The 12,413-nt window shown below is 42.6% G+C and overlaps 1 protein-coding gene and 1 non-coding gene across 4 annotated transcripts in view; one reads left to right on the forward strand and one right to left on the reverse strand.

Annotated features, from left to right (window-relative positions):
* LOC144061516 (SH3 and PX domain-containing protein 2A-like) overlaps positions 1-12,413 on the reverse strand; it is a 53,020-nt gene that overhangs the window by 16,026 nt on the left and 24,581 nt on the right. For 2 of the 3 annotated variants that reach the window (XM_077582055.1, XM_077582054.1), the window contains exon 7: positions 5,939-6,067. The exons of the other annotated variant lie outside the window; for it this stretch is intronic. In XM_077582055.1, the coding sequence (XP_077438181.1) occupies positions 5,939-6,067 (129 nt within the window). The remainder of the gene's footprint in view (positions 1-5,938; positions 6,068-12,413) is intronic. 3 annotated transcript variants of the gene reach the window in all.
* trnar-ccu (transfer RNA arginine (anticodon CCU)) lies at positions 3,274-3,346 on the forward strand. Its single transcript has one exon. It is a non-coding gene; the product is annotated as a tRNA-Arg (tRNA).

Genomic DNA, 12,413 nt, shown 5'->3' on the forward strand with positions numbered 1-12,413 from the left:
ACGAAGCGCTGCTTGTACCGGGAAGACACAGCAAGCCTTCAACGTGTCAAAAGGGCCACCCCTGGAAATGTTGGTTTAACTAAACGGCTGCTTGCAGACTTAACTGTCTTGCTTCCTAATCTGCGATAATTGAGTACTTGTGTACCACTCTTGACAGCCTCTCGAGAAAACGGGAGCTTAAAAGCGGTAACCACGCAAGCTTTCGAAAAACACAGAATGGGGGGTTAATGCCTTCAATTGGTCCCCGTGGATTTTGGGTGGAAATCTCAAAAGAATGCGCAGGAAACGCACTACGATGGGAGGCTGATGCGTCTTCCATCTGCTGCTGCGAAAAAGACGTGAAGCTGTTGATTGCGTGAACTCGTCTGCGATGGCGGTTCACCGACAAAAGTTAGCCCCTTTGAAAAAAAAACATGCTGAAGCTGCAAAAACCAAGATGGAAAGCGTGCACATGAAAGGCAAAAGCAGCTTTTGGTGATACTTGCCAGTGTGTCAATTAACACTGAAAAAATCTGCAAAGCATGTGCTCGACCCGAGTCTACTGTCTTTCTGACAGGTTGGAATTTGCGCCAGATGGAGGAAAAGTGGCGTGGTTATTCCGTGTGACACAATATAAAAGCCTCCAAGAGCACTGCAGTTTCTTATCATCATCCAAACTGCGTCTCTGTTCTGCCTGAACTAAAGTAGACACTATGGACAAGTCCTCGGAGGACGATGGATATCCATGTCAATATCCATGGCGATCCATCAGAGCTGTGCTAAATGGATTGGGGCGTAAATGTCTTGTAACACACCTCTCAATTAATCAATCCCTGATACTGACTGGCAAATTGTCTAGGGTGCACCCCTTCTTCTGTATGTCAGTGGACAGACGGATTGGACTCGTTACTCCCTGAGTCATCGTGGACAGTTCAACGCTTCTGTCCTTGTGGGAACAATTTCAACAAGGCCCGATGAGTTTGGCGGGGGGAAAAAACCTGAGAACCCTGACAGACCCCCAAACCCCTTTAGACACATTTGGGGCTGAACTAGAATGGCTTGCAAGCCAGGCCATCTTTATCCAGTGACCCTTAGGAATGCTCTTCTGGCGGAATGGCCAGAAAATTCCCATGCATAGACGCTTAAAAATACTAGAAAGTCTTCCCAGCAGAATATACAGGGTGTCCATAAAGTTTCTTTACCATTTAAAAAAAATTATTAAAAATGCAATTGATTAGATATTTTATTCAGATTTGTTCTATTGTATTCAGTGTTTAAATATAAAAACACACAGTGTTTATCATTACTGACCTTAAGCAAAGGATTACTGATGCCGTTGCCACAATTGATGAGGCTAAGCTACAGCGAACATGGCAAGAAATCGAGTACCGTCTTGATGTGCTTCGTGCAACTAATGGTGCCCATGTAGAAGTGTATTAAAAGAGGTAAAAAAATAAAATAAAAACTTTAATAAACGCTGAATACAATAGAACAAATCTAAATAAAATATCTAATCAATTGCATTTTTAATAAATTTTTGAAATGGGAAAGAGACTTTATGGACACCCTGTACATTATATAATATATATTTCCAGTTTCTGTAACGGTCTGTTGTAACCGACAGGTAAGCTAAAACTTTGAGCCGGTAAACTTGACTGACCTTACACGGTCTGAATGACCTTTGAAACATAAGGAATACAGATGCTTCGGGGGGGGGGGGGGCTTGAACTGTTGTGATTACATCGTGTGGCCTTCAAAGTGAACTCCGCCACCATTGTCGCAATACCAAATAAGGGCGTAGAATCAACATCATCTCTCCAGTGGAGTTCCGGAGAATCTAGGTCGGGCTTCTTTTATGAAAGCTGCTAAAGTGACAAGCTTGGATTGGCCCGACACCTTACAAACACGCTCCACGTGATATGCATTTTCCCCTTTTTATTTCTCACCCATCTATACGTACAAACGGTGTGGGATTGCAGAGGATAAATCAAAAGACTTTCCAAACATGCGCTTGCTGAGCCCAGCACTAAAGCTCATCTCGCCCTCAGCCCGCAGACAGACGGCGGAGACTACAGTACGGATATATTTTTACCATGTGAGAGCAGAACAGACATCCAGCACATCCATCATGTCGTTCCAAGAGCCGGAGCAGCTTAATCTCCCCAGAATTTCCTGCAGGTTCGGTCGGCATTTCGCCAGCCAGTTGAACATCAAAAGCAGGTGAAGAAACCTTTTTACCTTCCAAGTTTTCCGCAGTTCCGATCTGCCAAAGCCTTTAGTGGGACGCAGAAGAACATTAAGACAAGTACTTCTGTCCTTAACGACCTTAAGGTTCCTCATATGTCTTTACTTACTCCACCCTATTTATTAAAGTGGGTGGGGAAGGTACAATGCATACAGTACAAGGGTGGTGCCAAGGGGGGTTTTTGGGGCATTCCCGGAGTTCATTTGTAATTCATGAAGGCTCGTCGAGACTTGGAATGGAGACAAGTTAAACACTGGCTGGTCCTTAGAGAGAGATTTGCTAGACCGGACAGGGCACGGCGTGCCTCGGGGTGCCCGTGAGGCATCGACAAACCGGCTGTAGTAAATGCAACAATTCCAGGACTTAAAGGCTTTTTTTCCTGTTCCATTCAAATTTTCCCTTTTTTTTTTTCTGGAGAGCTCAGTATTGTTCATTCGGTAATTTTACCGATTTGACATGTCATCATCATTGCTCTCCCTTTTTTTTTTTTTGAATGTGTATGTGAGTGTGTGCCAGCGTGCGAGTGTGTGTCCATTCAAAATTTTCAATAAAGCACTCAATGCAGAGCTTTTCAACTTCAACAAGGTTGGTAGTTGAGTTTTGTTGAACATCTCTCACGTAGTGTAAACTGAGGAGAGGAATCCTGGAGTATCCATTAAGCCATCATAATGAACCAACCTCTCCGAACCACTAACTTTGGCAGGAAATGACTTTTTCCATTTCTCTACGAGTTTCTCCTGTGCTACTCTCAACAAGTAACCCCACCGCCACCAAACTCCCACCGAGGAGACAAATAAAATAAAGTATGTGTAATCATGCGAAGGGAGTGAGGACAGAATTATTATATAACACATTTTTAGTGAGGATTTAAAGCTTACGTTTGGACAGTCTAACGCTATAAGTTTCCTGGCATGGCCCATTAATGCTCCTGCAATAAAACCATTTCTTTGCAAACAGGCACTGTGTTTTTAAAAGGGGTTAAACTTATCAGGCTTGATTTACAGGGTTAGGATTTTGTATGACAATTTATCAAAACAGGATTACACGGAGCCCCAGTGGCCTAATGGATAAGGCACTGGCCTCCTAAGCCAGGGATTGTGGGTTCAAGTCCCATCTGGGGTGGAAAAGTTGTGTTTTGAATGAGGCACCCCTCAAACATATGCGCAGTCATTTCGCTGTCAAGTCCAAAATGTGAACTAAAATAGGATTTGTCTCCATCCCCAGCACTGAAACAAGCGCTCCGGCACAAATTCTCGCGTCAAGCCATTTCAGCGGAAAATACCGCCTTGGCTGGAGAAGTGGGGAAAAGCTGGCCTCTCTTACAGCTCTGACCTAGATTTCCTGCCTCTCCAATGACATATATTATTTAATCCAAGGTGAGTGACATGTGAACACCCAGTCAGCAACAGAATAATAAACAGCAGGGCGAATTCAACAGCTGACACAAACAGCGTCAATACCAAAATTGTCCTGATTGCATCCAAAAACTGCAAACGTCTACAGATTTCTGGCCTGCATCTGTAATTAAGAGATCAATATGTCAAAAAATATTTTTTTTTTTCCTTTTTTGACTGATCCTGCTTGGGGGAATCGATGCTAAATTAAATGAGCTCGAAATTCCTCTCAGCCACGTGCTTGTGTTAGTGTTGGCAAATCCATATGGAGTGATGTCACCCGGCCCAATGGAGCGGTGTGGGCCTTCTTCCATTGCAAGAGCTGTTGATATTTCACTTGCTGGAAACAAAATGTAAACCCAAGGCATGAACTTGAGAGCTTGGCAAAAAATAGCCGATCAAAGAAACAAATGGAAACGCACAACGGAGCATTTGGTTAACATATCTGTTTCACAATCAAAGTTTCTGGGTTCTTCCCTGCCTTCATTTTCATACCGCATCCCAATAAATCAGGGGTCCCCCAAGTCCCAAGACACCTGATTCATGATCAAGATCGTTATCAGGCTTCTGCAAATAGTGATGGGAAAATGAAGCTTCATGAAGCACCTGTAATTTTCTTTTTTCTTTTGGTTCCAAGATGCAAGTGGACATATGATCACATTCCATTACACTAGCCTTTATCAACCAAGAGCACCATCTAGAGGAGTAAAATAATATCGCAAGTGGTTCATGAAGCTTCATTTTCCCATCACTATCTGCAAAACTAGCTGATGAGCTGGTCTTTGGATTCAGCTGCGTTGGAAGAACGAGACATGGAAAACTTGCCGGATCGGGGCTCTCCAGGACCGGACTTGGGCACCTCTGCAATAAATGGTTGATTAAATACTCTAAATGCCTCCTGGACACCTCCCTGGGGAGGTGTTCCGGGCATGTCCTACCGGCGGGAGGCCCCGGGGACAACCCAGGACACGCTGGAGAGACTACGTCTCTCAGTTGGCCTGGGAACGCCTTGGGATCCCGTCGGAGGAGCTGTCTGAAGTGGCTGGGGAGAGGGGAAGTCTGGGCTTCCCTGCTATAGCTGCTGCCCCCGCGACCCGACCCCGGATAAGCGGAATTGAAGACGGAAATACTCTAAATTGCTTATACTGTAGGTGTGAATGGTTCTTTATGTGCCCCTGCGATGGGCTGGCAACCTGTAAGGGCCTTCAGCTTTCTTCATGAACCTGAACAGAAGTGCCACAAAATGGACAAATCCAAAAAGTTGGCAAATCATAACGAGACTAAGTACAGTAAGTAGTCCATCACATTCTCTATGGATCATCGGCACACAGCGGCCAACTGAAAGGCGTGGAATTTGACTTCCTCCAAGGCACTGGATGAAAGACCTTGTTGGTGTACACATCTCGCTGTGGCCCCCCGTTGGGCTTAGATCCTACCGGAGCAGCGAGTGAAAACAAATACGTGAACCTGAGGCCCTCCCACGTGACACTTCAAAGCGGATCCCATGCCACGTTCCCCTCGCTTAAGACCAGTGTGACGCGGCGTTTCACTCACACCCATCATGAAACCCAAGTCCCGTTCCCTTCCTGGTCACTGTTTTCCTCCTCCATCTCTCTTTCCGTGGCATGCCTCTGAAGAACACATGAGTCCCATTACGCTTTTACTGTCTCAGCACACCATTAAAGCTCAGCGTCAAACCCTTGTGGGCCTAAAACCTCCCTGGCTCATCTTGCCATTCACGCTTTTGTTGTAATTGAGAGTTTTGACCAAAAACATATGGTTTGGTACTCCTGGTGTTCATTACAAATAACCACCACTTAACTCAATTTTTTATTCTCCTGTCTTTAAAGTCTTATTGTGTTGATTGAATTGAATTTGCTGTAAACCATTTCAGGCATTTTCGCCTCTTTTCCCCAAAAGATGACAATCATCCTTGACAACAACATTCGTGAAACTTCTTGGTTCTATCCACGAACATTTTCCGAGGGTTACAGCTGACTAAGGTCTCTTTGCAGCTGGCATTTGTAAATCAGGCATGTCTTGCTGGCTTTCCATTAAAGTGCGGCGGAATAATTAATACAAGTCTGGGAGAGATTGGTCTTGCCAGAGGCGGAATGCTGGCTTCTCGCCTGAACCAACAATGGGACAAAAACAGGGCTGACTGCAGGCCAGAATGAGCCTCCAGATGGAGCTAAAACAGGGTGGATGTGGGACAAAGGAGGCAAAAGAGGTTGTGATTGTGGAAGAGTGGAAAGATCGCACGCTAAAGCTGTTTGATTCTTGCTGAGCATGCGATTGTGCGTTTGTTTTGCTCACTCACCGCTCTCGCTCTTCTCGATGACGTCGACCACCTCACCCGCTTGCAGGCTGATTTCCGCGGGCTCCTGCTTCTCGTAACTGGCCACCACCACATACTGTTCCAGGACCATGGGGTCCGAGGCGTCCAGACCTGGGGTTGACGGGAAGAAACAGGCTGTCAGCCAGCTGCCAGCCATAGGTCCCCGGGAACGACCGCTGGGCACCCGTTGTGCCATAGGCCACTTTGTCACTTGAGCTCAGCCAATCAGAATCTTCACAGGGCTCAGTGCATCTTCCTGAGAGTCTAGCCATAGAGGTGCGTCCCCCTCCAGCCCAACATGAGGGGCAGCGGAGATGCTGGAATTCTACAAAGAGATCATCATCCCAAAAAGGGAGTGCTCAGGCAGACAAAAGTTGAGAATCCATTGTGTTACAGAAACCGCCTCATCCACAGTGTCCAACAATGCTGAAAGCGGGTCAGGAGAAGCAGGTAGAAACATTAACATAGTTGGAACGAGAGCTCCAATCAGATGCCGCGCGAGTCATACGAGTGTTAAGGACAGGACAGTTGAGAGAACGAAATGGCTTCCCTTGGAAAATAAACCATCTGCTAAAAAGCCTCCTTCTCCTCAGTCGGGGCTGGAACTTGGAGGAAGAGTAGGGGGGGTTGTGTACGCCAATCATAAGAGTCGGCACCAGGAGCCTTAAATAGAACCAGATGAAGGGGCTGGAACAGCACTCGGAGGGATGGCCCTCTGTCTCCGTGAAACACTAGACCTCGGCCTACGGCGTGCGGCGCAGCCAATGGAAATGTTCCTTTCTCTACTTCGCTGGGTTAACCATGTCAACACCAGCGGTGACTTACTTTGTGCTTGTTTTCATAACGTGATCACATTCATCTCTTAGCCGGCGCCAGGTTCACTCCGAGTATCGGAATGCCCACTTGTTTGGCATACGCACATGGGTTTTATTTGCGAGGATACGTGAGACACTCCCGCTGCCAATAGCGGGGCTGCACACCCGTTCGGAAACCAAGGCTTAATCATGAAAAGTGTCGCAAATAAGTGTAGTTGACTGCAATAATGTAGAGCTAACAAGAGTCAACTGCTGCAATCAGTTCACCTATAAACAAACCTTTCTGCTGACCACACTTTCATGTGGGAGCTTTACAACGCGTGGCGCCATTAAACTTCCACTTTAATGTGCTTTTAAAGTTTGACAAAATTAAATCCAGGGTCAGATACCAATAAATACCTACAGTATATCCATACACCTATACCAGTCTTTTGTATGAATTAAGGTGTCTGTGCAATCAAATTTCTCAATCTGAAATGATTTTCTGTGATTAACTCATTTGCTCCCAAAAACGTATAAATACGTTCTATTTTAAATATTTTTAGCTGTCCCAAAGACGTATCTATACGTTTTCATGTTTTTAAATGCTAGAGCATAAAGAAGGGTTTGACGCAGCCTCTGAATTGCAGAGAATGGGTAAAACAATGGTAGTAATTACAAAAACAGCAGCAGCGTATAAGAGATCAACCAGGGCCATGTTGCAAACAAGCTCATTTAGCCACAGTTCTAAACAGATTTGTGAATAATGATGAAGCTTAGCTATATTCTAATGCTAATTGCTGCAAAACAGTAACAGATAGAAATATACTTTTTTTTCCTGATGAAAGAAGCGACTCTAATCTTTTTTTTGTTTTTTTTCCCATGTTTTTATAGCAATAGAAGACAATATTCAGTGGGCCTTGCAAAATCCAGTAAAACAGCCGGGAGCGAAGGGGGTTGCTTCAGTGAAAATGGCTGGGAGTGAATGAGTTCATTAGTTAAAACCTACAACAGAATTAGGAATTTTACCATTTTTTACTCAATTTAATGACGAAATGACCTCAAAAGGTTAATGATTGCCTATAAATGCCACAAGAAGGTAGTAAAGCCACTACTTTTGTTGAAATGAATCACCTCAACTCACCTCAACATATTTCCTTGGTAACGAAATACCAGAAGATGGCAGTAAAGCTCTATTTTTGTATAATAGAAACTCCTCACCTCACTTCAAAATAGCTCTTTGGCACCGTTGCTGTTTTTCAAGTCAGTTTTTCAACAAATAAAGGGGCGGAAGTTCCCAAAAACAATGCAAATAGGTGATTTTGTTCATGTCGAATCATGAATATATTAGATTTCACTGTATTAATATTGGAAATAATTTTAACTTTATTTTTCATGGTGACTTCACATCCAGGCATCCCTTAGTAGTGCTTGAGAACAAAAGTCTAATATTTTAACCTCGGAAAAGTGGGTATGAAGCAAACGAATCATTTATTTCTCAAGTGTGGACAAATTGTTCCTGGAACGAGGAAGTGTGTTTTAGCACGAGGATGAAAAATACCAACATATCAATCCAAATGAGGCTTAGCAGTAGAAGACAGATTGGATTTAACTGCCATTTCACCAAAGAAATCACCTGGCATCCAAAGTCCCGCAACACACTCGAGAGTAACACTCTGGATGCGTCTTAGTTTTCCAGATTAAAAACTGACATCTAACCTAAGCGTTTCCGAAGGTCAAGTCAGCACCATCCGTCTTTCAAATCCTACCGGAGAGCCCCGACATGGGATTACTGCGGTCTCACAAACGTCATGTTGTATTGTGAAGGACGTTTGCCGAAAACCGCACAGCTGGAGACAGAAACGCGACTTATATTTGAGGTATTGTCTCCTCGTCTTCCAAGTCAAATATGACGGTGGTTATAATTCAGTTGACGCAGGCAAAAGCATCCATTTTCCTAGAAAGTACATAAGTGTTTTTTTACATTTGCTGATGACTTATTACGGTGGCTAAATGAGGACGGGAGTGCCGCGATGCTTTTTACGGCTCGTAAAATTCAGAATGTATTCATGCATGTGTTGGCTTTCCTGTGTAATTACTCATTTAAAATGCAGTGGGTTCACATATATAGTAGTGTGCGTATGTTGATGCACAATAAAGCTGCATCTGTTGAATAACTTTAGAATTGATTATTTTACTACTCTACTAATATTTATTACATTCTTTTTGACTAATCACAAAAAAATATTGCATCAATGACTACAAGATGCAGCCATATTTCTATTTACCATTTTTTCCGACTTTTATGTTAACAAGAGTATGATAAGTAAATAAGAGACCTTGGATAAGTATGCAGCGTCTGGAAAAACAAAAGTTAATATTTCAACGTCGAGGAACCGAAATTGAGGCAAAACAACTTAGCACCGAAATGATCTTGTTTCAAATGCGTCAACCTTGTTGCTGCATATTAAATATGCATGCGCCGCGACTATTCATTTAATGGCCCTAGAAAAGAAAAGTATTTACTTCTTGGCTTGCATCAGACGACTCTATTAACTTCTCGCTGTGTTTATGCCTCGCTCTGATTTATCCGTGTGCTTCCTGATCTGATCTCCACCCTCACACTCCCAGTTGACCCAAAAAATCCATCCAAACCTCCAAAAACCCACCCGTGCATGCTCACCCATCATCGGCGCTGCAAAAAAAAAAAAAGACCCAAGATCGTTAAAAACTGCAATAATTACAACTTTTCTTGCGAGGAGTCAAAATTGGCAGCGCTTTTTGTGTGGCTCATCAGCAGCAGATGTGCAGCGAGATTAGCAAAGGTCACAGGACTGCTGTTCAATGTAGTGCAGATGTACTCATGTCACTGCATCACTATGTGGCTTTCGGCGGGGGAAAGGTCACGCCGAGTACTGACATTTCCAAGAACAATTCTTTAGTTAAGACAACCTTTACGAGCTTGTTAGTCGATGTTATAAAAAGAGCTTTATTGTTTTTGATTTTTTTTTTTTAAACAGAAGGGAGAAAACAGTCACTGTTTCTCAATGAATGCAGTTTGAATAAAAGTCCCTGTGGAGCTATTTATAGTATTAAGTGGCAATACATTAACACCAGTTTGTCAATTGCCCCTTTTGTAAAAGCCAGATTTTTTCCCTGCCCTTTTCCAAGTGTTCTTCTGTATAAAGGGCACATAACATGGAATGGGTGGGAGGATAAATTTCGCCGGTTATTTCTGGAGGTTCACTAATCCCTCGACATTATTGACGGGCATATTAATGTATCAATACTCTATAAGTATCGATTGGGTATCAAATACCTCATAAAGTATCAATACTAATTAACTCTTTGACTGCCAGACGTTTTCAGAAACGGGTTGTCCCCAGTGCCAGCCGATTTTAAGCATTTTGACTGATCTTTCAAGGTCCATAGAAAATTATGTGTTTGGACTATGGAAACACACATACTACCAAATGAAAGATTGGACTCTCATCTTTCATCAGAAAAAAAAGTTTGTTTCTACCTTATTCCGTTTTTGAGTAATCAACAATAGAAAATGGTTAGTTTCACCTCTGTTTTGAAACAAACGTCTTTTAACGTCTTTGGCACTCCTCCGTAGGATTTTACTAAACGTTATTTAACGTTTTTGGCAGTCAAAGAGTTAATGAATGAAAAAAGTCAAAGCTGTAATGACAAATGTGAATATGCTGCTGTTCATATATGTACGCCAATCGAGCATTGCTAAAGTAAACCAAAAAAAAAAGAAAACGTAATTATTATACAATAGAAGACAATATTCCGTGGGCCTTGCAAAATCCAGTAAAACAGCCGGGAGCGAAGGGGGTTGCTTCAGTGAAAATGGCTGGGAGTGAATGAGTTCATTAGTTAAAACCTACAACAGAATTAGGAATTTTACCCATTTTTACTCAATTTAATGACGAAATGACCTCAAAAGGTTAATGATTGCCTATAAATGCCACAAGAAGGTAGTAAAGCCACTACTTTTGTTGAAATGAATCACCTCAACTCACCTCAACATATTTCCTTGGTAACGAAATGCCACAAGATGGCAGTAAAGCTCTATTTTTGTATAATAGAAACTCCTCACCTCACTTCAAAATAGCTCTTTGGCACTGTTGCTGTTTTTCAAGTCAGTTTTTCAACAAATAAAGGGGCAGAAGTTCCCAAAAACAATGCAAATAGGTGATTTTGTTCATGTCGAATCATGAATATATTAGATTTCATTGTATTATACATTTGCTTTTCTGACATGACAATGAATAATTCTGCTCGCCAAAAACATGGTTCATTAGAGTAAAATGTCGTTTTGCTTAATTTCTCCATGTTTAATTGAATTCATATTTATGTTAATTCTTTATTTGTGTAACTCACAATAACGACACAATTCATTATAATGCACAGAATTAAATCTATTTTGCCACTTTTTTTTTTGATTCAATTCAATGGATATTGTGCTGTTCCTTCTGGTGTGAATGCTTGGTTGCATGGGTCATAATCAAAACTCCTCAGGAGGCCGCAGTAATATTAGTCATTCTACGTGGAGGATAAAGAATATACCTATCAGAACAGTGGACACCCCGTGCCCACCATAATATATAGACGTTTTTCAATATTTCTTACATTCTTTATCATTGGTTTTTGTTGCTCACTTTGCTGAATTAAATCAAATTTAAAATATTGTTTCATTACCTAAAATTGCAGCCTAGGCTGCATTATACTATGATGACTGTCCATCATTTTTATGCAACAGAATACAGTAAATTTAAATGGGAGGCATCATTTACGACTCAAGTTGCATGCACTGAAGCTGAACCTGGTTTGACCCCTACAATGGCCCCTTCTTGTTCTGTGAATCTCATCATTGTGTATGAAAAAGTAAAGGGGGGAGGGGGGGGGGTCTGTTTTAAGGAACACTAGTCAATGGCTTTTCATTGAGAAAGAGGCTGGCGAACAGTGCAGAGTTGTCCAACCATTTGCCCTTAACAACTTCCTGTGCCGATTTCGAGTCGAATCCATCTGCAAACACAAAACACCTCTTGACCCACCCAACATTTCGCCCGTGCGTCGGTTAACCCTTTTGCCCCGCCCGAAACGTAGCACAAACAACACACATGCGCGTACGCATGTAAACACTGACAGAGGCGCAACAACGCACACACACAGACACACACACACGCCCCATAGGCCCCCGGAGGCCTGCAGCTCAAATAAAGACAGCAAGGCTGCGCACATAAACACGCTCCCTTAGGTTGAGGCGCAACACTGAAATGGTTTCCACTTGCCACGTAAACCTCCTCTCCATCTGCTGTTCACATGCTCTGCACCCCCGAGCGCTGCGCCGCTTTTTCTTCTCGTACTCATTTCGTGCTGTCTTCTGACTTCTCACTTTCACTAATACACACAAAATGTGTCAAATGCTCCAAAAATATCATAAGATGCTGATCCTGGATATAGTTCAACGTGACAGGATAACGTGGATGTTTGTAAACATTGGTATTGATTTCAAACTGAACTATAAATGAAAAAAATAGCTAAATATAAATTATTTTTAATTATTTGGTATCAAATTTTGGGTTTTTGAGTTTACACAATGTCACTAACCTCAACGGCTGAAACATGTTTCCCGTATTGTAAATAATGCG

This window comes from Vanacampus margaritifer, chromosome 12 (genome assembly GCF_051991255.1).
Source record: "Vanacampus margaritifer isolate UIUO_Vmar chromosome 12, RoL_Vmar_1.0, whole genome shotgun sequence".
Lineage (NCBI taxonomy): Eukaryota > Metazoa > Chordata > Actinopteri > Syngnathiformes > Syngnathidae > Vanacampus > Vanacampus margaritifer.